The sequence below is a fragment of the Branchiostoma lanceolatum genome, chromosome 5 (assembly GCF_035083965.1).
Source record: "Branchiostoma lanceolatum isolate klBraLanc5 chromosome 5, klBraLanc5.hap2, whole genome shotgun sequence".
In the NCBI taxonomy this organism is placed as follows: domain Eukaryota; kingdom Metazoa; phylum Chordata; class Leptocardii; order Amphioxiformes; family Branchiostomatidae; genus Branchiostoma; species Branchiostoma lanceolatum.
In genome coordinates, this window is record NC_089726.1 from 10,611,937 (window position 1) to 10,639,862 (window position 27,926).

A 27,926-nucleotide genomic window follows, 5' to 3' on the forward strand; every position below is an offset into this window, starting at 1 on the left:
AACGTCAGCTGAGCTGTGGGAACTGTTAGGAAGTGACCTAAGACTCCCGAGTACCTCATGTGATTGCCACTTTATGACTTCTCTTCAGGCCTTTTGCCAACTTACGGGCGTTTAAGACATCTACGAGGAAATGTTGTACGTAGGCGTGTTTGTGATATGCCTGTCAGTGGCCCATACGGGCGGCACAGGTCTGCTGGCCCCCCGGTTTCCCAGACCGAGAGGTCCTGTCCTGAGGTCGCACTACAGCTATGATACCAAGTACTTCACACAGCCGGTAAGATATGATTATGACATAACAATTACCATAATTGCTATCAATCTGTAAAAGATGCTCGTTCTATTGGAAAAAAAATTAATGTATTGCAATTTCAGATTCTGATTTATCTTGATATCATTGTTCATCATAGTAGCATACAATATAGACAGGATTCCTAAGAAACTATAGATTATCATGTAATTTTTATAATTTGCATATTCATCGTATTTCATATTTCTGTGTTGCACAGGTGGACCACTTCAGTTTCACCACACCGGACACTTTTGATCAACGTTACCTTATAAACAGGAAATACTTCAAAGGCAATGGAGGACCCATCTTCTTCTACACCGGGAATGAAGGGGACATCACAATGTTTTGTGAAAATACGGTAACTGAAGGATAACCAAAAATGCTCAAAGAATAGAATATTGGTGTGGCTGTTGACAGGAACATCTTGTCAATAGTGTAAAAAAGTCTTCTCAAAGGAAGCGCAGGACTACCTTTGAATGGGTGAATGTCCAATCAAGCATTGGTGCAATGGCCTATGGGGTAGAGGGGTCAAATGACTCATAAGCCTAGTATGGTTCAATCCCTGGCCAATTTGACGTCAATTTTCAACACCATATTTTTGTCACTCTAGTTTATTATTGTCCTGCTCAGGCATGTAACTAAGTCTCATTTTTGCACTATTTTACAGAATTATCCTAAGGGTTAGGACTTGGGTTGACAGGATCATGAGGTGTTTTGCATCAAGATATTTGATACAGCTGAACATCCTGTCAATAGTGTCAATAGTGCCACAATTTTTTTTTATCGACAGGTCAGGGAACATCCTGTTAGAAGGCCTAGGCAATAGAATTATCATATCACAGTGTGATGTTTCTAAGTCGACAACTGTCGCAAAATGATATTGATTGCAACATGGTATCTTCTTTCTTTGTTCACTTCAGGGCTTTATGTGGGACATTGCACCAAAATTCAAGGCTATGGTGGTTTTTGCAGAACACCGCTACTATGGAGAGTCAATGCCTTATGGAAAAGATTCATACAAGGTATGTTGTAGTCTATAGGTAAAAGGTAAAGGTAGCTGTGGTCTACATGTAGCTCTTCTGAAAAGATGTTTGTACTCAGATGACATACACTAACCAATACGTTTTTCATGAAACTGTCTAAATTCGGAAATTATACAATATGATGTGTCACTGATTGATAAGGGATTACTGTATGCTTGTTCCTCCCCTAGGACCCCCAGCACCTCGGCTACCTGACAGCAGAGCAGGCTCTGGCAGACTTCGCCCGCCTCGTCACTCACCTGAAGTCTAGCATCCCTGGCACAGCAAACAGTCCCGTGGTGGCCTTCGGGGGGTCGTACGGAGGAATGCTCGCCGCCTGGTTCCGAATGAAGTATCCCAGCTCTGTCTTAGGGTATCTCACTTCTGTTTGTTCACACTTAACTGTTATTCATATAGTACAAAATGAACAAAGCATCTGTTTTATAGACACCAATGAGATGCTCTGTACCCTGAATAACATCCTAAAATGCTTGCTCATCAGCAAAGTACACATAACAGTCTGCTCTATGGCAGTTTATTAAACTACTTTCACTGCTACTTTCACAGCTACTTTCACAGTACTGGCTATTGTTCTCTGTACTTGTAAGAAACCAGACATCTGTTTAGCTCTGAGATGTAACTGCTCTGGGAACTTTGACAGAAGCTGTTTTGCTTGTTGGTAGATCTCTGGCTGCCTCAGCTCCTGTGTGGCAGTTTGAAGGTCTCACACCATGTGGAAGTTCTTACTCCATCATTACTGAGGACTTCCAGAAGGGAAGCCCTGGTTGTGAAACACACATCCGCAAATCCTGGGACCTCCTCACCCAGATGGGACAAACAGGTAAGGACTGCTTTAAACCTTTTAAGTTTCAAAACATCATGGTCTGAATTATTTCTTATTTTCTTAGATGTAATGTTTAGTAAAGAATTATGAATATCTTGGTGGTGCTTGTCATTAGCATGAAGGCTCTGTGGTGAGATACATGTCTATGGTGCATACAATCTATAAGAGTTAGTGACTTTGACATGTTCAACTGTTTTTTCTGTTGCTATTGGCATTATTTTATGTAAATAGCAGGGGTATGTGAAAATGGCTAATGCAATTATGCCATTTTATTTATAATGGAGTGAATGGGAAATGGTTTGGGTTTTCAGAATTTTATGCATATCCCCGAAATATGCTATTAACAGTAATGGAAATTGCTGGATTCTACTGTATAATGCTCAAGAGGATTTGTTTTCCTCTAATCCACTCCTTATACCTACACAGCTGCTGGCAGAGAGAAGCTTTCCTCCATGTTCTCACTGTGTTCTCCACTCAACACAACAACTGATGTTGGCACCATGTCCAAGTGGCTTCTCAACACATGGTTTAACCTTGCCATGGTGAACTACCCTTACCCTGCCAGCTTCCTGGAGCCCCTACCAGCCTGGCCTGTAAAGGTGGGTCTTACAAGTTGGTATTGTTAACTGTGATTAGACCTTTCCTTTTCAAATAAATCTTTTTGATGATGCCTTGGTGGTGAAGCAATGTAGACATGGTTTCCCCTCTTCACAGGAAGTGTGTTCACTGATCACTGCATCATCAGATGTGCTGGAGGGTATAGCTGCTGGAGCTACGCTGTACTACAATTACACAGGCCAGGCCGCGTGCCTCAACATTGAGGAGAGTGCAGTTAGTAGTCTGGGAGACCTAGGCTGGAGCTTCCAGGTAGGGCTGCGGATGATTAAGATTAACTCTTGGACACAGAAAACACAAAGGACTCCATCATGAAAGTTGCCAAGTTTGTCACAATTCAGTTCTGCTTTTAAGACCCTATTAACATTGTTGCTGCTAGGACATAGTCTTTTGGTAGACTACCAAGAAAATGGCAGCAAAACAACCCATTCATGTTACATGCTGATGATCGGAGCAGTTCAGAAAAGATTGATATTGTTTCTTTCCTCGTTCAGTTTTGCTCAGAGATGACAATGCCCACCTGTACGGATGGAATCCATGACATGTTTCCCCCCCAGCCATGGAACATGACTGCATACATCATCCAGTGCAAGTCCACATGGAAGGTGACGCCCAGGCCATACTGGATCCTCCAGCAGTTTGGTGGCAAAAATATCACTGCTGCCAGCAACATCATTTTCAGGTCAGCCTAGCTTCTAAACAACTCTAATGCACTTGGTACTCCCCTCTTGAAGCTTTCAAAGATATCTTCATTATGTCAAAGACGAGACCCTATTCTATTGCAGACTAAGTTAAGTAGACTTATAGCTTGTCATAGCCCACAAGTACTCAGTTTTAAGTCTTTAATTGGCTATCATTATCTCCATGAATGGAGATATTGTTTTTGGCGTGTTTGTGTGTGTGTGTGTGTGTGTGTTTGTGTTTCCGGACTCTTGCAGTCAGTATAACTCAAGAACCTCTTGATGGATTACAATGATATTTGGTATGTGAGCGGGTGTTGTGAAGCCGAAATTCAAGGTCGATTTTGGGCCCCCTGGTATGTGACCTTGGTACTGCAGCAGAACTTCAATTTTTGTATCTTTTGACCTGGACGTGCTGTGGTCTTGATTTTTGGGTGGCAGATAGCCTGTGAGGTAATAAAGAAGTGGTGTAGGTTTGGGCCCCCTTGAAGCTTCCTCTGGAACTGCAGGGTCGTTTTTGTGAAAATCTTCTAAGGACAAGAAAGGAACAACGGATTTCCATGATATTTAGTATGCAGGTAGCTTAGATAGAGATATACACAATGAAGTGTAGATTACAGTCAAACCTGCCTAGGCGACCACCTTTTCAACGCGACCACCTGGCCATGGCGACCGCTTTTTCTCGGTCCCGAAAATTTTCCCCATAGGCACAAGCATTAAGCGGCCTGCCCAAGGCGACCACCCGTCCAACGCGACCGCGACCGCCACGAATTGGGACAGCACAGAACACAATCCCTGCCCATGGCGACCACGTTTTTCCGGCGTGTGGTCACGGACATCGAATTTTACTGTCGGATTTCGCGGAAATGTTTTTAAGACCTTGACGGACCGTCAAAAGCATTGATTCCTACATGTGTTTAAATAAAACGTTACCACTATAAACATTGTAAATACAAAGGATTGTGAGACATCGATGCTGTTGTGCCCATCGTAATCTTATAGTTTACCGTAAGCTCGGTTCGGTTTGAACTCAATTTTCAAAACGATCACGTAGTGCATGGCGTCAAAAAGTCAGATTTCACAGAAATTACTATCTATTTCTTGTAATTTCAACAAAAATGTGTCTCTGTCTTACTAAATTCCGCCGAAAAATGACTCCGCAAAACGTTGGCCGAGACATGTTGTTTCTTGGTCCGTGACGCCATCTTTGTTTCAGCGCGGCATAACGCTGACTTTTCAAAAACACGGCGCTTCTGTGTATGAATATTTAGAATACTCTCATTATTGATAAAAATTGATATTCTTATATTCTTGTTATTTCCATGACTCTCACAAACCTTTATTGGGCACTGCTTGCTTGTAATCGCCGACGCTGTGCGTTCTGCTCCACTGTTACCTTTCGATGCGGTCGCGTGCTCGGCGGCGGTATCACAACTTTCCGTTTTCATCCTTCCGTTGTCAGATCGAAAACTTTTTGCCGCTTTAATCCAGCGGTCGGCGCCCAAAAGAAGGCTGGGGTCAGCAGGTGTTTTCTAGGGATTTGTCTCAGGCCTTAAAACCTAGATTTTATATGAGTGTGTGTGTGTGTGTGTACTCTTACTTAAACGTAACGTGTGAATGCGGGAGGGCGCTGCAAGGTCATCGAGGCAGACATTGCTTTTAGTCAAAACTATGACGAACATTTGTTCACGATGTAACGGTATACAAATATTACAACGGAAAATGTAAATTCTGTAGGATCTTTCTGTCAATGAGAATTGACCCTGGTGGGGGTCATGCTGTCTAAAATCACATATTTTTCCATCCATCTACGTGGTACACGGTATTTGAACACCTCGAGCTGGAAACAAGGTTATGGTTGGAATCCTCTTCATGGCGACCACCTGTCCATCGCGACCGTTTTTGCTCGGTCCTCCGGGTGGTCGCCTTGGGCAGGTTTGACTGTATTCTAATTGGGACTTAATTTTCATAGCTAATGAGGAAAATCTATATTTGCAGTGTTTTCCATTATCAGATTCAAATGCATGTAACGTATGTAGTTTATGGAAAGTGGATCATCAACAGATACCAATTATGCAAATAAATTCCTAATTTGCATAATTAATGCAAAACACCATATCTCATCTAATTGGAAAAATATAGAACTGTCAATATGATACTTAGTATGCAGGTAGCTTAGACAGAGATATACATAATGAAGTGCAAATTATGCTAATTGTCACTTAATTTGCATAGCTAATGAGGAAAGTCTATATTTGCAGTGTTTTCCATTATCAGACTCAAATACATGTAACATATGTAGTTTATGGAAAGTGGAGCATCAACAGATACCAATTATGCAAATAAATTCCAAATTTGCCTAATTAATGCAGAAACACCATAATTCCTCTAATCGGAAAATTATAGCACTGTCAATATTGCAACATGTGTAAGTTAGACAAAGGTGTTTATGACCAAGCATATATTATGCAAATGTGTAAGTCATTTGCATGAATAGAATTGTTCATGGAGATATGAGGTCGTGGAACTCTTGTTTCAAATGTTTGTAATAGAGTGTGAGGTGTGCATTCATCTACATTAGCATTGATAATATCCTTATGAATGTAAGAAGTTAGCATTAAATCAGTGTGGATACACAATGCCCAATCTTCAAATTTCATATCATCCTAAAGATTAGGCAAGTTAAAAATATTTTATCATTATAAATAATTGTACATTTAAAAGTTAATTAGAACCCTTTTTTAATTTTTCCTACTTCATCACACTGTTTTGTTTATGTATGCCTGCAGGGCACATTGAAAACCACCCCCTTGGCGATATGTTGTCCCTGGGTAAATAAAATGAAACATTACTTGAAAAATAGCAGTCACAACTTCTAACTGATGATGATCTTCCTTGTAACAGTAATGGCCTGTTGGATCCGTGGTCAGCTGGTGGAGTGATGGAGTCTCTCTCAGACTCCCTGGTGGCCATCACGATCGCAGACGGGGCCCACCACTTAGACCTGCGCTCCTCCAACCCTGCTGACCCACAGTCTGTTATTGAGGCTAGGGAACAGGAAGTTCAGATTATCAGGGAGTGGCTTCAAGACTATTACTCCAAGTTGTAGTTGTCTCCCTCAATTTGTTGTTTTGCACATTCAAGCTGCATCTATTTGGTGCTGTGACAAGCATTTTATAGATTTTAAAAGAGCTTTTTAAGTGTTCAGGCACTCTAAGCAAAGTTCTATGCAATGCAGGTTTGTTATGACTATAACTTGTAAGTTTGTAAGCACAAGGAGCTGCCCAAAACTGAGATTACCAGGCTTAAGTGCTGTAAACAGTAAGGTGAATACAAGTCAATTTATGTTATACTATTTCTCATATAAAGATTTCTCTTAAGATTTTCAGGCAGACTGCAGGAATGATTCTGGCTATAGTTTTGATTGACCAAATTTGAAAGCAAATTTCTATTCGTGCTTAACTTGGATGGCATTTTGTTATACAGCTGCAATTTTTGCATTAATCCATAGCCCAATATATATAAGTTTGAACTTAGCTTACTGCAGTAAATCTATAGCACCATATTTCAGAGATACAAGAATGTCAAACATGGGGTTTCAAAGATCTATTGATCTGAATAAACCTATGATGGTATGCCTACAACTGAGTGTAAAACTTTATTCTCAAGAAAACCAATGGTACAATGTATTTGCTTTAGAGTAGGTGTCCTAGAGTATATGATACATAATTTCACTACTCACTCATCAAAGGCACAAATTGCTATATACACTGTATACTAGTACCTCATTTATTGTGACTGAATAGTTTACAAACAAGACTTCTACTAAAATTCTTGCTTCAATATGTATCATATATCTCTAATATCTGTCAGTTCCTCATCCAAATTTTTGGAATGGGAAAATTTGACAACAAAATAAACAAGGCTTTTACAAGGCAGAATGAAAATTCTACCTGTATAGATCTACCCTGAATTATGAATAAAATATAAGGTCTCATTGAACATCATCAATTTACTGTTTTCCTTGAAATGAAGATACTAATTTTAAATCTTTAAAATGTAACTGACAGACAAAACTATTGATACTGCATTAGATACCAGAATTTGCATATGGTTATCAGATCTGGAAAGGCATTGTAGAAAGTGTCCATTTCATCAACACATTAAAGTGTGTGACACCAGTCATTCACTTGTCATATTAAAGTGTTCAACATCAAATGTCTTCACACTGAAAGTTTTCAGCAGCTTACTGTACAAATATGCATTAATAGAAGACACTTGTCTAACTTTGCAAAAATGCACAAGCAAAATTATCAATGATGTGTAATCAGAAGTTACTAATAGAAACTTTTGTGTCACAATGATCACAAAACACTTAGACATCTCCACATTTCTGCTGCATAAATTTGCAACATTTTGGTCATCAACATATTACAATACACAGTCGCAAATAATAAAATATATTTTTCGGAAGAATTAAGTCATTAATCTCAAAGCTTTATACGTTTATAGCTTTATTGGCCCTCCTTTTCTGTGCAGCATTGTATTTTTAAGAACAAAAAGATGAAAAAAACAATGAAACATTACAGACCAATACTATATATTGACACAATGGAATGGCTACAATTACTGTGATATGAACACTATCTCTTACAAAATATTCAATTATTACTGTGCAGGATTCACCCTTATTCATACCAATAAATATCATACATGTTTATTGAGACTGTGCAGAAGTAATCACAAAAGTCTGCAAAATATAACTGTTTCATTGATTATTTTTAATAAGCTCACACTATTCTTAATTCATCTGGAATGATTACAGTCAAGGAAAAATTCATAAACATAATTATGACAATAAGCTTTAAGTAGATAATTACAATAAATGTATACCAAGATATATCTTATATTCTTTGATAATTGCTACAAATTTCATTCTACAGGCTTATGGCCTAAACTTGCACCATACAAAAATTATGTTCAAGTTACTGTACACTGGAAAATATTCTATTCACAAGTAATTGGTAATTCATGTAAACCACACCTAAAACAGTCATCTACATCCTTTGCTCATAATGTTTCAAAAAGATTCTAGTACTGTATTTTCTGCACTATACATCATGACAGGTCTGAAAGAAAGATTTACTCTTGACCATTTAAAGCAACATTTTCAAATACTTTGGTCACATTCATCCAGTTAACTGAAATAAAGTCTTGGGTTTACCACCACTTCGCACCTCAGATTAAAAGCCTTGCTGTGCATGTAACAAGTACCCTTGTTACACAGCACAGCTGTAGTTACATGTATCTACTGCACAGACTCAGTCCATGTCCACATGCTCCTGTTTGTGTCTGGCTCCCCAGTCCTCAACTGCAAACAAGTGTAAACACCATGTCAACTGAAGTACTCAATTCTTCACTGGTTTCCCCACCAATCTAACCTTAGGACTTAGCATTATAGGGTGCTAGATTTTTTACTAGTATGTATGTGACTATGTGAACCTCCCAAAATGAAAAGTGGGTAGGATATACACTACTTATTATGTTGCGAATGTGCAGGGGCCTAATATTCACAATGCACACTATCATGCTTCTATCAGCAGAAAAAACATACAGAACAGAAAAGTAGACTTGACACCAAGTAGATTACTCACTTTGACAATCCCGTCCACAATAGAAGCGTGGGTACTTGCTGTGCTTCTCTTTGCACCTGAGGAAAAGTCAATGTGGGTGTTTTACAGCAACAAGGTAACTAGATATAGTAGTAGTAAGTAAACCACTACTGCCATTGATCAATGCTGCTCATTCCAAGGGCCAGAAGTACTATCAGATGGGGTGAATCAGTTGGAACACTTCCAGCAATAAATACCAATCAAATTTACACTGAAACTGATATAGAACTACACATAGATTGACATATACACACATTTTTGTACCACTGCACATCACGTCCATCATTTTCACAATCAACACTACTACACATATTCCAAACTTACATCAATGAAGCAGCATGCAATAGTCCAGTAATTAGTGACCCTGTACAAGGCACCTGTAAATACTGTATGTAGCATTTGTCTTCTCTGTTACAACCAGTTGAAGAATAGCTCTTCAGTGAGCTAAACTGTTCGAGATCACTTTCACTTATATTGTGTCTACTTTGTTCTTACCTTTGGCATGTTTTGAAAGTCTTGGGCTGGGGTTCAATCTGACCACAGTTGGAACAGCTGCGCAGCTTCCCCGTCTTCTTCACCTTCTTCTCCTCAATGGCTGCCGGGATGACAGCGGCTGGCCGCTCGACCTGCACCGTGCGATTCTTCTTGGCGAGATAGTCGATGACAAGTTGATCGTTCAGTTGAAGCATGCCGTTTAATGTGATCTCGTCAAACTCCTCATGAGTCAGATCCCACTTCTCCTGGCAGGCCTAAAGATGTGAGACGTTTTAGTGCTTAAACCTGGGAGGACATCTTCAATAGCATAATGCTTGGTAATGCCCCTATCACACATTCATTGACATCTTTGATCACCAGTTAAAATCGACAAAGGGTCATACAAAGATTTCACCTGATAATCTACCCCATAATATTCAACACAACTTGACGAATTGCAAACATTGGCCGACCCCTAAAAATGTGTGATGATTGAGAGAATACCACGTGTACTACTCCAGAAAATGTCATCTAGAGCTTGCAGACTCAATGGCTGATACTAGTGATAGATTTCCGTGCTGTGTGACGGAATCAAACAGTAATTGATAACTGTGTTGCGCAGACAAGTTTTATACGTACCTTCATATCCCGAATCTTGCTCATAGTCTCATTGACTCTCATCATGCCAATGCGGTCGTCTTTGTCTGGGTTGTCAGGGTTTTGTGGGATGTACATGCCAATCAGGGCACAGCCTGGGCCCTCGATGTAGTCTTGTACAACTGGATTTTTTCCTGCAGAGGAATAAAGGGGGACATTTTTACCATAATACCTTTTTCAATATCCATTGCTTGGAGACAGAAGGAGCATTTTTATTTTTACTATTCACGTACGCCTTGAAATCAAGCACGTTAGATTAGATCCCTAATAAAATGAAGACTACAGTATGTACTTGCTTTTTTCCTAGATGGTTAAGATAAAATTCTACACACCCTTTAAGAATGGAGCAAACATTCCACTTTTGATCTGCTCGACAGCATCTGCCCCCAGACCTTTGCTTGGTTGACCAGAGGATGGTTTCTTCTCTGAAACACCGCCTTTGGGCTTTGCCCTTGCCCCTTCCTGCACATCTGTAGGTTTGCTGGATTTTGTCGACTTTTCTTTGGGTTTCTTTGTTGGGCTATCACCTGTATAAAAGAGTGCAGTGGTAGTTACATGTTATGTCCTCCCTTCATTGATAAAAGAAAACAGTCTATACAAAGTTTAACTGTGATCTCGTTTAAAGACAACTCAGTTTGAGTTCCAGTTGAGAAAAACAGTATCAACACTTATTACATGTATATCTTACTACAGCTCAAGTTTTTAGCCCTACAAACACTAACCTCTGACACGAATGCCATCGTCATCTCCTGTCACTCGTATTCCACTATCATCGTTTTTCTTTCTTGGGGAAGTCTCGCTGACTTTCTTCTTAGAGGAAGCCTCAAGTTCGCTGATTTTCTGATTGATAGCCTCAAGATCACTGACTTTTTTCTTAGAGGAAGCCTCAAGCTCGCTGTCTTTCTTCTTGACCTGTTCCTTCTTCCCTGCCTGCTGATCAGGTTGTTTACCCAGTACTTTGATGCGTTTTCGCATTTCACTTTCCAGGGGAATACCGGGGGTGCCAGGTGGATGGTACACATTGATGATTTTATCTCCTGGAGACAAGAGTTGCCCATCGAACATGATTGGGTTCTCAACAGTGCTTTCACGGACATATTTGGAGATGTCCGCGTGCTGGAGGGCGTCATCATCCAGACTTTGTTTCCCCTGGGGAGGGATCCCTGCCAGGAGCGCTATTTGTTCTGCGACGGCCTTGGCTCGTCGCTCCATCCTTTCCTCTTCCTCATCCTTGGATTCCAACACCTCCTCCTCTCCGTTTGGTTTAAGTTCTACCAGGCGAGCCCCACGCCTTTCCTCTCCTGCCTCTGTTACACTATCACCTTTCTTTTGCATCTTATCTTCATCCAAGATCACTATGATTGATTCTCTGCCTCCCTCAACTGCTCCTTCAGACTTGGGGCTGGGAGATGTTGGGGTTACTTCTGTGGAATGTGTCGTTGTTTGGCCATCAGGGCCAGATGCTGCTTTTGGGACTGATGTATCAGCCATTAGGGGTACCGGAGATGTTTTGGAGCTAGAGGGCTGAGTTGGCTGAGATGAACAGGACAAAGATGTCTGAGTCTCAGCTGAACGTACCTCTGTTGTCTGAGTCGATGATGACTGCCTTGCTCCAGCATCCCTCTTGTCTGCCATCTTCAGCAGGTGAGCAGGTGGGGGGACTGGTGGCCCTTGAGCAGCCCAAGGGTTGTTCCTGTCAGGCTGGAGCTTGCACAGCTCTGAAAGTTTCTTTGCCATGTCCTCCTTACTCATATCAAACATCTCTTCCTTTGGCTTCTCTTTGGCTCTCTCAGCTTCTGCCCTACGAAGATCACTGGCCCAGTGACAGTCCTAGAGAAAAACATGTTAATAAAATACAGAACTCAAAACACTGTGTGCATGTGGACTTTTGTGCACTCAAAATTGGAGCTGTACACCTAATTTTTGGCTGTGGGTGCACTAGTGCACCTAGATATTTTTGTAGACTATAAGACAAAGTTACAATCACTTTTTTAGTATACAGAATATTCTTGAAATTTTAGTGTCAGAAAAAGCAATATGAACTGGTACGATTTTGAAGTTAGCTCTAAAATTAGATTGAAAATCTTAATTACAATGTAAGATATGCAGTAGGGTGTGCAAATACGTCTTGCTGACATTCTATTCTATTTCATGTTGTGCACCCAAGATTCTTTTCTGCGCCAATATTTGTAGCACCTATTATAAAAAAGAATTTTATTTAGAAAATTAATGAAACAAGAAGAAATACCTTTTTAAACTTAACAGAACCAGAGAGCATACTAACCAAAACTTGAGGCATATCCTTGCATGCATGTTTCCTACGCAGTCTTTCCCTGATTTGCTCCTTTCGCTCACGAGGATCGCTGCTCAGACGTTCTTTCGGAGGCTTGGTGTACATGTTATGCAGCACTGGAACAATATAGATTGAAGATCATTTTGTAATATAGTTGTTTTTGGAGAATACGAAGGATTCTTAGTTAATACATGCTACAAATCTCACACTGAGCAGACTATTCCAACATAAGCCCCACAATCAATTTAAAAAATGGGCTTGGGACTTTAAACTAGGCAAAAAATGTAGAAAAAAACATTAAAAAGTTTAATTCTAGAATTATGTACTGTAAAAAGGGAGATGTTTGCGGGTATATAACTTCGTGATAGGGAGATAGGGATAGTGACTGCATATCAGCATGTCCTTACCTTCTTTGAAAGCTGCCTTTGTTTTCTCAGTTGCTTTTGGAGAATACAAAAGATTCTGACAATCAATATATGCTAACTACAAACCTCACACTGAGCAGACTGTTCAAATATAAGCCCTAAAAGCAATTTCAAAAATGGGTTTGGGACTTTAAACTTCACAAAAAATGAAGAAGAAAAAGTTAAATTCTAGAATGATGAAAAAGGGAACTGTTTGTGGGGATTTAACTTTGTGATAAAAAATCAATATCTAAAAAAAATTAAAAATATTAAAAAATTTGAATTCTAGAATGACGAAAAAAGAAAATGTTCTTGGGGATTTAGCATCACACTAAGGAGAAAATGGAGTGTTTGGGGTGGTTTTAAGCTTGTTGTTGAAACTGCCATGCAGGGTTTTACTGTACAAGGGGAAATGTTTGCCGCTGTTTTAAGTCCGTGGTTTACTACACTTAGTGACTGTATATCAGCATGTCCTTACCTTCTTCAAAAGCTGCCTTTGTTTTCTCAGGAGTGATCTGGTCCCTGACCTCGCGGTCAAAGGTCACCGTCACGTTAACAGTAGCAGAGGTGCGCTCGCCTCTTTTCTCTGCCTCAGCCAGCTTCTTCTTTCCTTCTTCACACCCACTTACTGATATCTAGGGGCCAGACAGAAATATTGCTTAAGAATATTACTGCAATACAAAGACATGACAGCTAAGCATTTCAAATTTCTCCCTGCTAGGCCTTTACTAGTATAGCTTTGGTAATGGAGTAAGACAACAATTGTAAGTAAAGAGTTGTCTCTGTACCTTGATTGGTGGGGATTTGTCCCTCTTACTCTTAGTCTGTCCCTTCTTAGTCTGTGCTGGCTTGGGAAGACCAAAGGTTTCCTCCAGCTTCTGAACCAGAGGAGAGTCCTCATTGGCTACAAAAGTGTCCTTCTTGTTGGCCTTGGGTCGTACAGGGCTACTTGGGTTAGAAGACTTTTGCCCAACTACTGATGGAGCAGTTTCAGCAGAGCCATAAGCCTCAGACTCTTTGGCAGCAGCAGCCCGCTTTGCAGCAGATGCTTCTCTTTGCATGCGCTCAACTTCAACATTGTTCTTCAGCACAGCAGCAATGATGGCGTCCAATGTCGGGTCACTGTCACTATTTGGTGCAATGACTGCCCCCAACATTGGACTTGGAGCACTCTCACTTTTTGCAGCCTTACTCTCATTTTCCCCACTGCTGGTGGCACTTTCTGCTGCCTTATTCTCGCTTGCCTCATTGCTAGTGGCACTTTTTGCAGCCTTAATCTCGCTTGCCCCGTTGCTAGTGGCACTTTCTGCTGCCTTACTCACATTTGCCCCATTGCTCGTGGCACTTTTTGCTGCCTTACTCTCACGTGCCCCATTGCTCGTGGCACTTTTTGCAGCCTTACTTTCGTTTGCCCCACTGCTGGTGGAATCACTTGACTCGCTCCTTTTACTTTGATCATGTTTGGGCTTCTTCTTTTTCTTCTTCTTCTTGGTACCCCCAGTGGCTTGATCACTATTTACTACATCTATTGTGGTTTTCTGGACATCAGAATCAGGAAGTTCTTTTATTTTACTAGATTCTCTTAAGTCCCTATCTAAGGATCTTGCTCTTTTTTCCTTTGTGGAAGCTGGTAATAACTTTTTGTCAGATTTTGGCATGATCATGTTTGGACCAGGGGGAATGTAGTAGGATTCATCTGCAGAGTCGATCTCGTCTGCCTCAAGCCAGTGCCTCAAGCATCGACACACCGACCCACCAAACTTCACATAAAGTGGTATCAGGAAGTACACCTGCAAACACAAATAACAGCAATGTTAAAAATCAGCAGAAAGATTTAATGCACATGCTATGAGTGGTACGTTCATCTTCATTTGCTGCAAACTTTCAGATAAAACCATTTTTTTCAAAATCTTACCTTGACATATGAAGACTTTTCTCCTGGCTGCCCAAACAACCTTCTAAAAACGTCCCTGTTGAAGGAAAACAGTGATGTTTTAGAGCAGGAATAACATTTACTCTAATAATGGCCCATAAAAGCACAACAGCAACAAAAATGTGACATAATCTTCAGTTCATTACTTCAGGGTAAAGCAGTTATAACAATATACTAGTATCTACTTACAATTGTTATGCATTGCTTATAAAGTGATACATATTAAGTACAAATTATGAATATACTTTACCTAGTGTCCTTGTTGTAAAATGGATCTTTTGCTGAAATATAAAGCAAATATAGGATTTTTGTTAATCCTGTGCTACCTGTACATATAGTGTTTGACTTGAATAACTCTAAATGGCTGACAGAAGCAAAGTAGGTATACAAGCAGTCAAGCACACAGGGTACTTACCAAATGACTGTGATTCCAGGTATTGCAAGCTCTGTCGGTTCTGCGCTACTACCACTGTGTCTAGCACCAGGCCTTTAGCTGTGCTCACTTTTCCTGCAGAAAAAAATGATGTAAAGTACTGTAAGTACAATGTAACGTAACATTAACGTAATTATTTTACTTTTCATAACAGAATTAAAAACATTGGAAAGCACCCCTGCCCCCCTGACACAAATGGTACTTACCTTCTACAAACTGGTCATGTATGTACATGAAAGCCTGGTCAATATAGGCTTCATACTTGTCACTCTGGGGAAGGAAAAGGGAACAGAAACTTCATATAAGCACAAAGAGATGCCATGGCATGTGCAGTTCTTCAGTCGTAGAAAAGTTGCACACATCAACTTCAAAGCAGTCTAAAACATACAGCTTTAAATCTGTCACTTACTAGTGCAGGAATTTTCAAATCAATATCAAGGCAGTAACTATGAAATGTTAAGTAATTCTTCCTGTGTCTACCTTGACTGGAAACTCCTTGATGGCCCCATAGTTTCGGGAGAAGGCTCGGAAACAAACCATGAACCTATTCCAGAACTTCTTCCCCTGTACAAAACAAGATGTCCATAAGTTATAACTGGCTTGAAAACATGACCCCTCCTTAGCCTCCTACGCAAGTTGTTTAAACTGCGCTCAGACTACGCTGATGACTTAAAATCAGACTGCAAAGATGTGTATCTATTCAGACAAGAAAAGAAACACAATGGGCACAAAATCTTTACCTGATCAGACCACATTCTCTTGAAGGCACCCTTGTGCTTGAGGAAGAAGTCATATTCCGTTGGGGAGATGTCACAGTCAAACATGCCAAAGTCATATGCAGTCAGCTGTACCTTCCTCATGGTTGGAGCTGTATCTTATTCTTTATCCCAAAAACTGTGATCAAAACACTGTGTACTTTTACTAATCAGTAGGTATGAATTTACACACAATGTGAAGGGTTGATTGACATGACTGACAGGTAGCTTTTGTATGTTAATCACTTCATTGATTCCTTGAGAGAAGATTACTGCACCAGCTGTGTTGTTAATGAACTGCAGACTGTGTTAAGACCTGTAGTGAAACAAAAGAAACAAAGTAAATATCAGATTTGACACGGGACTGTAAAACAGTGTTATTGTTTTCCAAGAAAAAAGCTTGTATGGATTCAACTTTGGAGCTATTTCCTTAAAGAAATTCAAGCTTCACCATAAGTAGATTGGTATAATCATTGTACGTATACGCTTGGTTTGAAGGCAACACAATACCATAACCTTTGTGCTGATCATAAACTGTTTTATCATCAAAGTTTATATAATGTAATTATAACTTTAATGATTTACAATTTGTTCTCCTTTATAGAATCTAGTGGTTTAATCATATATAACCCAGACGTGGGCTTTGGTGGTTAATAAAAGTATGCCAGAGGTCTCATATTCATAAATACACAGCCATATTAATTCTATGTACATGTATCAAAAGGTTATAATTAGAAGTTAGACAGAAAAGAGGAAGTAGAAAACACACATGCCAGAAAAAAATCTAAAGGTACCATTTAAATCATGTAAACAACAATAAAAAAAGATTTCAGAAAATGTGCATAATAAATAGACCTTCAAAAACGACAATTTCTTGCAAAAGTTCAAGGTAATGTTCAAGACGACTGGTGATGACGTGTACACCTTTTCTAGAAGGTATATCAGGTGCCAGCTGGTGTTCGTCCCCCTCCCACACCTGTAACTCCGGTGAACAATACACAACAAAAATACCTCCAAACAGAACAGAAATCAGCCTGGAGATGCCCTGACTCATAATTTTGCCGCACGCAATGACATACCTGATGGATATAAGGTGGTTTGTGGATAAAGATGCTTTAAAACAACTCCTGTACTTCAACTTACTGATCCTTACTGTAAGCTTTGTTGTGGAGCGGACTTGGCCCTACCCGTCATGCACCGCGATGACCTAGAATGACCCCAAGATGGCGACCGGCGGCTCGTTTGATCAAAGTCGGTCAACTTAAAATTTTCTCTGTACATTTTTAGCGCTCGCTGGAGAGATTTCAGTGCCCAGGATACTCTCAAGCTGTTTTAACCAACACAGAGTCAAGAAAGTCCGGGTGAGTAAGCATACACGGGAGTAGGGGATAGAGGATAGGACCACATACCATCGCCATGTGTTCGTATCGAGCGAAAGTCAACCGTTTGTTACGATCTGAACGCAAACAAGTGCTGAGGATTGAAACATATAAGAGTGACAAAGGATCACAGGATACAGGCTTTTTATTTGACGTCATCTGTGCCATGTTGGTTTACAATGTACGTCTGTATTAAAAACACACGAAGGTGCCATTTGCCTAATCCAATTATCCGCCAACAAGGTCGCCGGCGCGGGGGATTCAAATAATTTATAATTTTTATGACGTCAATGACAATTATGTGTAACTAGTTGGTGCTAGCAACGTCGTCAACGTTAACCCACGCACAAATCGCGGTCAGTGATAGAAACTATAAGGCTCGATCGTCTTACACAAGCAGTCCATAATTTTGAGTATGTTCATTATCCTTTACTACTGTGTGCTACTTAATCAAAATCTGACATTAAGTGTAGCAACTGGTCCCTTTTGTCTCAGACGATGTGTACGGTTGTGAGCCAGAAGACGTCCGGTCTGATGGACAGGGCCTACCAGCAGCTGCAGGTGGTACAACAGTCACAGCTGGCCCTGGGCTGGAGCGTGCTGAACTTGGCACTGGCTGGGATCTTCTGTGCAGAACTGTGAGTAATATGACAAATTTCAATATTATTTTGAGGAAAAATATGAGATCTGACAAGACATTTTGTCTACAGCAGGTCATTTATCGAGCTTTTATCGAGCCCATGCCTTTACGGTTCATAAATTGAAGTCAGTCAATGGAGGGGTTCCTCCTCAGGAGCGATGTCATCCAGGCATGACAGTTGGTTCATACCTGTCATGTCTCATGATACTAGTATTTGATTGTTTTGGGCAACTTGTATGTGTTCTGTTTTCATATCTTCATATTTCATGTCTACAGTGTATTTGGCTCCATCAACCACCTGCTGTCCTTGACACATCCTATAGTTTGGTACACAGGTACGTGCTCATTATTCAATATACAACGCTTAGTTAACTACTGACATCAGATGCGTTGTTCAGTTGGCAAATCGATGATTAGTATTTTTCTTAATCAAGACCAGACAAATCCATAAGAATCAGGTACACTTGTGTTCCTATATTGTCAATAAATGTCAGTTATGTATACATCAGTCAATCTCTCTTGATGCTGTTGTACTGTCACTGTTCAACACAACAGCTGTGAAAACCATTCATAAATTTTTTCTCCCTCTATGTGTCCAGAGTGTGCCCTGGCCTGTGTGTTCCTGGTCAACTCTATAGTGGACCTGGTGCGGTTCCTCCGACCTGGCATGTTGTCACAGCCAGTAGAGATGACTCCTCAGCAGCGCCGCCTACTGGGAGTCACAGGAAACGGTACCTGTGCAGTTTCTACAATTTTCAACACTCTTACTTTCAACCCAGTCTGCCAATGAGGAAGGATTTTTAATCTGGCATTCTGTATCAAGGCTAGGCTAGGTTTTTGCCTCCAAACTAACTTACTTTCTCATTAATTGAAACTGTAATTGATGTAAGTACTGCATGTATGTTTGAAAAAGATACTGTTTTTCTAAATCATGTAGTAGACTATTGATGTGATGGATACACATTTCAGTTGTATGTCTTTGAACAAATTTTAAAAGTTGTTTGATAGTTTAGAAAGACAAAGAATCAAAGAGAGACTTTTCTGATGAATAATTTTTTTTCAGGTAATACAAACTACAATATCAACCAGAATAATGCTCTCTTTTTTTTTTTTTTCATTTATAATTTCCACTTGTATAACACTTGTATTCCTACGATCCATAGTGCCTGGGTTTCGGACCTCTCCAGTGAAGGCCTTGTCACCACGTGATGACAAGAAGAGTGAAACAGAGTCGCCCGTCCTGCTGCCCACCATGAGTGCCAGTCTGACCCCTGTGAACCCCTCCCCACCCCAGCCTAACCCACTCTACAAGTCCTCTCCCTACCTGGGGGGCAGCGGCACCCACTACTCCCCAGCCACACCGCCCTCTCGGGTGAGTACAACTGTTTGTAGGAGGTTCTAAGATTGTACATTAGGTAGATATGCTAGTTGCCTAAGAATCATACCTTGATGTGTCCATGAATAGTTTAAGCCCCATACTTTATTAGATTTAGTCATTATTCAGTTGAACTACTTGTACAAACAGTAACCTTGGTGACTTAAGCCTAATATTTAGTACACATGGACTTTGCACGAATGTTTTTTAAAACATTTCAATTAATTTACCAGTATTTGTATTGTTGCTAAGATATGATGTGACGGAGCTTTGATAATGTTCTACTCAATTTTTGGAAAGTGCACACCCAAGTGATCCTTGCTATTTTGTTTTGTGTACAGCCGCCCAGTGCAGGCTCTGGTATGTCACCAGCGTTAAGGGACCTTTCACTGCTGGACAGCTCAGGGTAAGTACTGTTATAGCTTATATGCATACATACAGTTTATTAATTACATCACTGCATATCCATGCCCGGTGGCACCATAAATCCACTGCTGCGGTGTGATACATGTGCAGAAGCTGTCCCTTGTTTTGCTTATTGATGGTGTTTTCTTGGTATTCCAATACACCAGCCCATATTTTCATTGTTATTGTCATGGAACATTTCTTCAGTTTCCAATATGTAGTTCAGTTTGTTGCAAGTTGAACCGTTGTTGACCATTGCTTGTATGTATCACCAACATAGGTCACGGTTACGTCACCGGTCAGCTCCAGTGTCTCCGGCCCAGAACTCTCCTGGTGAGTCATTCTACATTTCGACTATCAATTATCAACACTGCTGACATCTTCACACAGCCCCTCTATAATCTTACCCTTTTTCTGTCCCTAGCAATAGCTATAATGGCAATGACAGCAATAGTGTTAATGAAAATGCTGTGTTAGTTTTTTATTTTTTTATTTTTGTTTTATTTTTCCAGTGATCCCTGAGGAGGACATCAGGAACATGGATGACCTCCAGAACTACTTGCAGCAGTTTGAGGAGAAGGAGATGATCAACCAGCTGGGTATGTTCAGGACTTACACTGTTTGTCCTGAGTAGTGAAGTAAAAATGTCAACTTTCTTGATAACTAATTTTAAACATGTAACCTACTTTATATGAGAGTTGAACGCATTGCTTTCTGTTTTATGAATAAAAACTGTAAGACTGTTGACGTTTTTAGACTGACCCACCCCCAGGTAGATGTGCTTCACACTTGTATCCATAGTGGCTATGCTTGGATATACAGTGCTCTTTCCTGCTTATATCTCCTCATGTGACCTGGACCCCTCATGTCATATTGAGAGCACTTGTTGCTTTTTATTCTAGTGCTTCATATTATGCAAGCCCCTGCTTTCCCAGTGGATTGTATCATGTGACACTGAACCTTGTTGGTTACATACCCTTGTGCATGACTTCAACTAGAACTGCTGTGACGATAGAATGGTCCTAGCATTATACTGTAGCTTTACAACAAAATAGTTGCTTTTGCTATCTTGCCCTACTGCCATCTAGCAGGTGTTGTCATCGTTGCAGATATTTTGTGTCATGTTTCTGTCCTGTGGTCATGACATGGTAGTGCCACTGGCCGTGGTATGCCTGTCTTCTTGTGTGTTCTGGTTTCCAAAATATTCTTTAGCTTCCCAAGACCTTGTTGATCTTAAAACTAAGTCTATACATGGCTTTGTTTATGCTAGAACTTCCTTATAGCAGATCTATTACAATGTATATTTCTTCACACTTGCCTGTATATTTTCGTCATTCCAAAGCATTTGGAATTTTCTCACAGCGTGCAACAGATCATTTCCTTTCACTCAAATTTTGAAGATTGTTCTTTGCTGTATTGCCTCCCTTCTATCCCCCCTTGGACCCTCTATCCTATAGCCGGTGTATTTGCACCAATCAGGGCAGTGCGCGCCGACCCATGGTTGTCTGGGACTGGTGGTCAGCATGTCCTGAGACACCATGTCCATCGGCGGCCAGTGTCGCACGGTCAGGCTGGCTGGCCGGTGTCTTCCTGGTGGCACCACAAGTGTTTAAGTTATGGTATCTCACCTCTCTTACCTAACCTGTACTTGTGCCATTGGTGTATATATAAGCCATAGGCTTGCACATGCTGTTTCACTATGGAAGTGCTTTTGATACAAGGAGCATCCTTACAGCACTGTGAATGCATCTACTGCTGCTTTTTTGCTGACCTACCTTTATCACAGCATTGCTAGAGTTAGATATGAAAAAAACAGTCAATACCTTTTCCAAAGATAGAGTATGAAAATGATTCAACAACTGAGGTGATTTTCTATTCTTTTTTGTTGTTTATTTCTTACAAATCTCAACTTTCTCAAACACCTGACTCTTTCTTTGCATGTTGACAGGCAACTTTGTGATGCTCGGTGCCTTCCTCCTCTTAAGTACTGATGCACAAATATGGATGGATAGATCTAGAATTAAGTAGTGGAGACCAGCAGTATAACAGATAGAAGCTTGCTGGGAATTTGAAAGTAGATGAAGCAAACAGTCTAGCAGTATTGTCAGTGGCAGCCACTTTGGTCTAGTCTCCGCAGTAGTCATCGTAAACCTGAAAAGCGGCCTGGAGGCCAATTTGACCTTTTCATGATTAACTAAAGGTTTCAAAGAAACTCTCAAATGTACCAATAGTGTCCGCATAATCACCTGTCTACTTATGAATTAGCCTTCTACTAACTCCCAAGTGTCAAGATGCTCTATATGAGTACAGATGTTCCACTAGTAGATGGATTGTAGTGTAGACTGTTGCTGTTTTCACCTGTAGTAAGCTGAGTCTCCCCCATGTCTTGTCCTGTAGGAGGAGACACCTCCCCCGGTGCTAACCCCACTATGTGGAACTACAGCCGGTCCTCGCTGGACTACACCCAGGTGCTGCGCCGGTACCAGTACCAGATGGCCAGCCGGTCCCCTCAGTCCACAACCACCCACAGCAAGGACAGCCCCGACCTACCAGACTCGTATGGGGCTGATGAGGTATGCAACTCTGGGAAACTTTTACTACCTTCAGGGTTGGACATACAGGTTTTGCCCAGATGTACTTGCCCAGAACTAATCTTTCGCTGGCCCGAAATTTCAATGACATTTTTCTATGGTTTTTTACTGGTGGTTTTTACATGTGGTACATGCTCACAGTTGCATCATCATGGAATAGAATAGGTCAAGGGCCTTGCTGGTGGTAATGAACATTTACTACGAGAAAGAGTTTAATGCAATTGCACAAAACATTTGAATTAAACTTCTAAGACATTATTATAAGCAGAAGTTGTTTTTTTCAAATAATTACTGAATGACCTGTTCTACCATGTAGCATGTCTGGGGCAAGCTTGGAGTGAGACGAGAGGAGCTAGATGCTTGGACAGCCAACTTAAGAAAGGTGATATGAGAACATTTTATTTATCATACATTGCCTTTTTCAGTCTATAAGTTAAGGCTGTATCCTCAAATCTATAAACAAATTATTTCCCTGATAAAAGAATACAAAACTCTTTGTATCAGACTTTCTCCCACCTATGTATAGTATAGTTCCTACATAGTTGAGAAGTTGTTGTGCAGAATAGCTTGTACTGATGTGTTCCCCCCTCCCCACAGTGGATCTCTCAGACCATCCTTGTGCGGCTGGTGAGGGAGATCAACAGGATCAACTCAGCCATGCGGCGCATCGGGTGTGCTGACGTCCAGGTCGGAGGTAAGAGGAGATATCAGTCTTGGTTTGCATCAGAATGCTTTTCTTTCTTTTTCTTTCCTTACAGTTTTAAGAATTAAATATCACCTTGTTTGGCAGTCCTTGATATGGTAGATTAGATGCATTAGTTACTTGGCGGAGGGCAGAGTTGGCACAGAAAATTATTAGTATTGGCATTCGAAGCATAGTTTGCAACACTGCAACGCATAAACCTTGCAAAGGGTATGAATGTACTTTCAGTACTCGTATATGGTATTTTGGAACATAGATCTAATATGTAGAAATCCTGATACAGAAACATGTACCTATACCAAATGTCCTGTTCTATCATCAAGTGCAGTTATATGATGTGTTTGTTTTTGTGGATCATAACATCCTGTTTGTTTGTGTTTATCCCAGACGTGAGCCTGAGTTCCCTGCGCCATGTAGCGGTGACGAAGCAGCAGTATGTCCGCTCGCTGACCAGCCTGTTACCGTACCTGGACATGTCGTCCAACCAGGAGTACCTTGTCAGCCGGGTCAAAGGTCAGTACTCCTGATAGCGATGAACAAACTCAACATTTGTAAGATCTTGGTTTTATACTTATAGTTTTGGAAATCTGACGTTCATTGGGACAGGACCAAATAGAATCTCAAAAGTGTGCTCCCTTAACATTCTTCCACAGTTCCTTGGAATGAACGGTCTCAGCCTTGTCTTACATCTTAAACCTTTTTGTGTTTGTTTAGATATCTGATTATGTTTTATGGGGGACAGCTACACTGATTTACATCAATGATTAATGCAACTAATTAGTGATGATATCCCTGCTAACAGTAGCTTACCCTATTTTCCATTAGTTAGATGTTATACACACTTGTGATAAGTAGTTTCCCCTGTGTAGAGCTGGCCCAGGGAGGAAGTATGAGTGAATTCCGGTGGAACTCTGGAGGAACCTTCAAGAACAGGAAGTGGGACCAGGACCTGCCCACTGACTCTGCTGTAAGTCTTGATACATAAATGTCCTCAGGTTCTTTACAGCAGGACATTGGAATGGTAAATACACGTACCATGTTGTATAGTAGAGCTCTTTGTGAAAAAAAACACTTGGTATCACTTTCTATCTTTGAAAGATAGGATGTCTGTCAAACATGGTCATGGGTGAAATATCTGCATGAAGACCTAAGGAAGGCATGACCAGTTTAGGCATGTCATTTGCTTGTGCATGGATTTACAACTTTGTAGTACATAATGTTGATAGATAGTGGAGGATGAATTACTAGTATTTAAAGTAAGCATTGATCTTTGTTCAGCTACTTTTAAATTTAACAAGTGAGTACTTTTTAATTTGAAACAAGAAAAGATTTGATCATGAAGCACATGAACTTTTCTAGTGTATTGTAGATTCAGTTCTTTATTTTCTTCTTATTCCAGATCATCATGCACATGTTCTGTTCCTACCTGGACTCCCGCCTGCCCCCCCACCCGAAGTTCCCGGATGGTAGAACCTTCACAGGACAGCATTTCATCAAGACTCCAGAGGAACCAGGTAGGTCATGGGTGCAGCTTCTGCTGCAGGGATGTCTGTGTGCAACAGCATCTTAACCCTAATGCTGCTGACTACTACTGAAACTAGTACAACTGTGCTGAATAGAAGAGTCCATGGTGGACAAAGTGTTACAATTAGGTCTTGTATCTTTCGTTTTTGTCCTTGGTGCTGAATAGTGATACGCTGCATTATCTACATGTATAGGACACAGCTAAGGCATTGACTTTTTTAAATCCCTTCTAATTTACATATATCTTCCTTGTTTGTTTAGATGCGTTAATAAAAGTCCCTTTTACACAAGATGTTACTCAAGCAAATGCATGGATTTTGTAAATGGCAAGATGTTTCGGGCAGTATCCAGTCCCTTGAGTGACTATTTTCTTGTGTGTCTCATCCCCTGGATGTCTGACCTTCATTGATGTATGAAAAGTCGTCTGTGTTGTTCCTTTTGTCCAGACCTGAAGAAGAAGGACAACCTGCTGCTGCACCAGGCCCACATCAACCCTCCCCACTTTACGGTGGTGGTGGGAGACCACGCCTACCAGCTGCACAGGGGGCGCTGTAACCTGTTCCACGCCATCCTGCTCTTCCTACACCGCATCAAGACAAAGGAGTACGGCATGCTGGGGTAGGTGGTGTTTCCTTCCTTATGGGACAATTCAAATATAACCTGCCATAATGGTATGTCAAAGTGTATTATGATGTTGTTTTTTTATAATGTATGCTATTAGTGTACCACAGTAAAGTAGAATTTGAGTTGGCACTTCAGAAATCTTTTTGATTTTGGACATTGTCCCTGTAGCCCTTACTTGAAAGCAATACTAGTACAATTTATTTAGCAATATATCATCTCAGCAGGGAGATAGATCAGAATATCCACATCATTCCTGTTCTCATCTCTCACTGAGATTTTGAATGTTACCTTATTTCTTACAGACAAGTGAACCTGGGACCATCCGGTGTTAACCTGCTCTGGATCTTTGACTCCACATGACCACAGATGTACAGACCCTGCAAGATGAGCAATGGAGGATCCCCTGCTGATCCGTTTAGCTGATAGATTTAAGCATAGGCAGCTACACTTAACACTGAGAATTAGAAAATTTGAGCAGTGATTAGGGGGAAAACTGTAAATACTTGCATTTCTTGGGATTCATCTGTAAGAGGTGCCATCATGTGCAGATCCATTTTGGAAAAGTTCTCTATTTTTGTGATGGACATTACAAGTCAGAAATGGAACTGCAGTATGAGAGATTGTACATGTACCGTTTGTCCAGGATTACCAAGGACATTATAATGGGATTACAGATACCAGTTGCAATAAAGAACACTACCTGGTTGATCAATGTAATTTTATAATGGTATAATGGTATATATTACATGTACTTAAATACTGGTAGCAGAAGATAGTTGTGCTGCTTGTTACATGTATGACAGATACAGATACATGTACATACACATGTACATGTGTATGTGTACCTACTTAGTAGAAATGTACATTTTGATGTGAAAAAGAGTTTGATGTTGGGACTCCTATGTCAGTTAGACGAACGATTGCTCAGTATGTTACTTTATTTTGTATCTGGCCATTTTAGAATGTAAAAGCACTGAAGACATTTGCAGGACAGGGCTTTAGAAGTCATTTCTGTAAGAATCTGTGAACAGGAATGTACAGTTTTCATTGAATGTATAAACACATACTAGGCTGATTTTGAGCAGTCAAGTAGCAGTGAAAGATATGCTTAAGTATGTGCAGCTACATGTATTAACTATGTAACCATCAGGCCATTCTGTGTAGATTATTTTGTACATGTTTGTGTGCTATAACAACAGTGTGGAACCAGGAGCAAGATTCCTAGCACTCTATTTACTTCTATCCCATTACATTTTGTATAACATTGTTCCTTGCAGTAGTGTTGATACATGTTGACTTTTGTTATCATTATTCATAATCAAGACTGAAATTCAGGTGATGAATTTTCAACAAGTTGAAAACCTGATTGTAGCATCTAACGACACAAAACAGTTGCACTCCATGGTACATGTAGCAGACTACTGTGTTTCTTACCAGTTTGTTCTGGGTTGTATTCGGATACTGTGTAAGTTGTGTACTTTCTTTTCTCCAAGAAGAATTAAAATTACATGTCAGTCTTATTTTCAAAATAAAGTTGGGATTAAGATCGTTTAACTTTGTATTTAGTAAGTATTTTACAAGTTTGAAAGGTTTCCTTCAACTGAAATAAGCCCAAATGTATGATTCAAGGCGCGAGAAAGTCTGAGTGCGAACTCCCTGATAGATTGTTACAGAGCTTTATCACCATTTATATAATACCGGCAATGAAAATGATTCGTAAAAATGAAATACCAATCAATTGGATTGTGTTCCGGTCTAACCTTATTTTGTACTCAGTAAATGTTCCGAACAACAATTTGAATCATTGAATACAGCTGCAACACACCCGTAAAGATGGCTCTTTCCAAAACGACATCAAGTGTAGGTATTATTGCAGCATTCCTCAGCACCAGTGCTGCAGTACTGCAACTGATAGAAAGAGGACGCTTTTGATCTATGACAAGAATACTGCCAAAGCCTGCTTGATCGAATGGTAGTGTACCAATTGAACATTTAGCTTTGTGTTCAGATGTTGAAAACCTTTCTCAGGAATGTGTTCCATTCTCTAACCTCGGTGAAGTATATAAGTTTACCCTCACCTTCTCTCTGTCAGGTCTTGTTACTGGATCCATTCCTTCACACACCTGTTCAGGTAAGATGACCACCTCACCTGAATAGACTCACCTGTTGGTGTAACAGGTAGGACCATTCATGTCAGGGTTAATAAATCTACCTGAATAGGTGTGAAAATGAGTTAATGATACAACTGCCTTTCGGAGGGCAGGCAGACAAAACCCGATACATATGACAAGCAGATGAGAAAAAATTTTCATCAGAAATATTTCTTTCTTCTCAAGAGTTCTTTCCAAGTTTGGATTTCAGTCAGACTCGCAGGGTTCATAACTAAATGTATCTTAACAGTATATTTCTGATGATTACTTAAAAGTAAATGTTTGCCTTATGTTAACTGAAAACTGGTGATGAATTATCCATGATGCCGTGGGAAATGTAAGCTCGGTGACATGGAAAGGGTCTGTTTAAACTTGTGCAGAACAGGTGCACCTTCTGTTTATTGCCATTGGAAGGATTTCAAAGTCAAGCCAAACAAGTGATGCATTCCACTGTAGTGTGTATT

At 40.4% G+C, this 27,926-nt stretch overlaps 3 protein-coding genes across 4 annotated transcripts; 2 read left to right on the forward strand and 1 right to left on the reverse strand.

Annotated features, from left to right (window-relative positions):
• The first annotated feature begins 6 nt into the window (after nucleotides 1-6).
• LOC136435024 (lysosomal Pro-X carboxypeptidase-like) lies at nucleotides 7-7,094 on the forward strand. The gene is made up of 9 exons (XM_066428196.1): nucleotides 7-274; nucleotides 507-647; nucleotides 1,210-1,311; nucleotides 1,503-1,684; nucleotides 1,995-2,152; nucleotides 2,582-2,754; nucleotides 2,870-3,022; nucleotides 3,265-3,452; nucleotides 6,355-7,094. Exons 1-9 carry the CDS (start codon nucleotides 131-133, stop codon nucleotides 6,557-6,559), a joined length of 1,446 nt encoding a protein of 481 aa, XP_066284293.1. The 5' UTR covers nucleotides 7-130; the 3' UTR covers nucleotides 6,560-7,094.
• Nucleotides 7,086-17,327, reverse strand: LOC136435022 (nucleolar protein dao-5-like). 2 transcript variants are annotated; one of them, XM_066428194.1, is made up of 16 exons: nucleotides 17,225-17,327; nucleotides 16,057-16,387; nucleotides 15,797-15,880; nucleotides 15,523-15,586; nucleotides 15,299-15,391; nucleotides 15,134-15,164; nucleotides 14,866-14,920; nucleotides 13,739-14,740; nucleotides 13,429-13,585; nucleotides 12,538-12,662; nucleotides 10,976-12,083; nucleotides 10,586-10,780; nucleotides 10,236-10,387; nucleotides 9,618-9,871; nucleotides 9,105-9,160; nucleotides 7,086-8,821 (listed from the first exon to the last, which is right to left on the reverse strand). In XM_066428194.1, exons 2-16 carry the CDS (start codon nucleotides 16,174-16,176, stop codon nucleotides 8,772-8,774), a joined length of 3,546 nt encoding a protein of 1,181 aa, XP_066284291.1. In that variant the 5' UTR covers nucleotides 16,177-16,387; nucleotides 17,225-17,327; the 3' UTR covers nucleotides 7,086-8,771. The 2 variants fall into 2 exon arrangements, with proteins under 2 accessions (XP_066284291.1, XP_066284290.1); XM_066428193.1 differs by having other exon boundaries at nucleotides 17,151-17,254.
• LOC136435023 (transmembrane protein 209-like) lies at nucleotides 17,316-26,866 on the forward strand. The gene is made up of 16 exons (XM_066428195.1): nucleotides 17,316-17,432; nucleotides 17,946-18,088; nucleotides 18,367-18,425; nucleotides 18,690-18,821; nucleotides 19,254-19,462; nucleotides 19,807-19,871; nucleotides 20,151-20,203; nucleotides 20,383-20,469; nucleotides 22,268-22,443; nucleotides 22,778-22,843; nucleotides 23,059-23,155; nucleotides 23,552-23,677; nucleotides 24,034-24,131; nucleotides 24,564-24,678; nucleotides 25,135-25,306; nucleotides 25,615-26,866. The coding sequence occupies exons 2-16, from the start codon at nucleotides 17,949-17,951 to the stop codon at nucleotides 25,670-25,672; spliced, it is 1,653 nt and encodes a 550-aa protein (XP_066284292.1). The 5' UTR covers nucleotides 17,316-17,432; nucleotides 17,946-17,948; the 3' UTR covers nucleotides 25,673-26,866.
• Nucleotides 26,867-27,926: the final 1,060 nt, after the last annotated feature.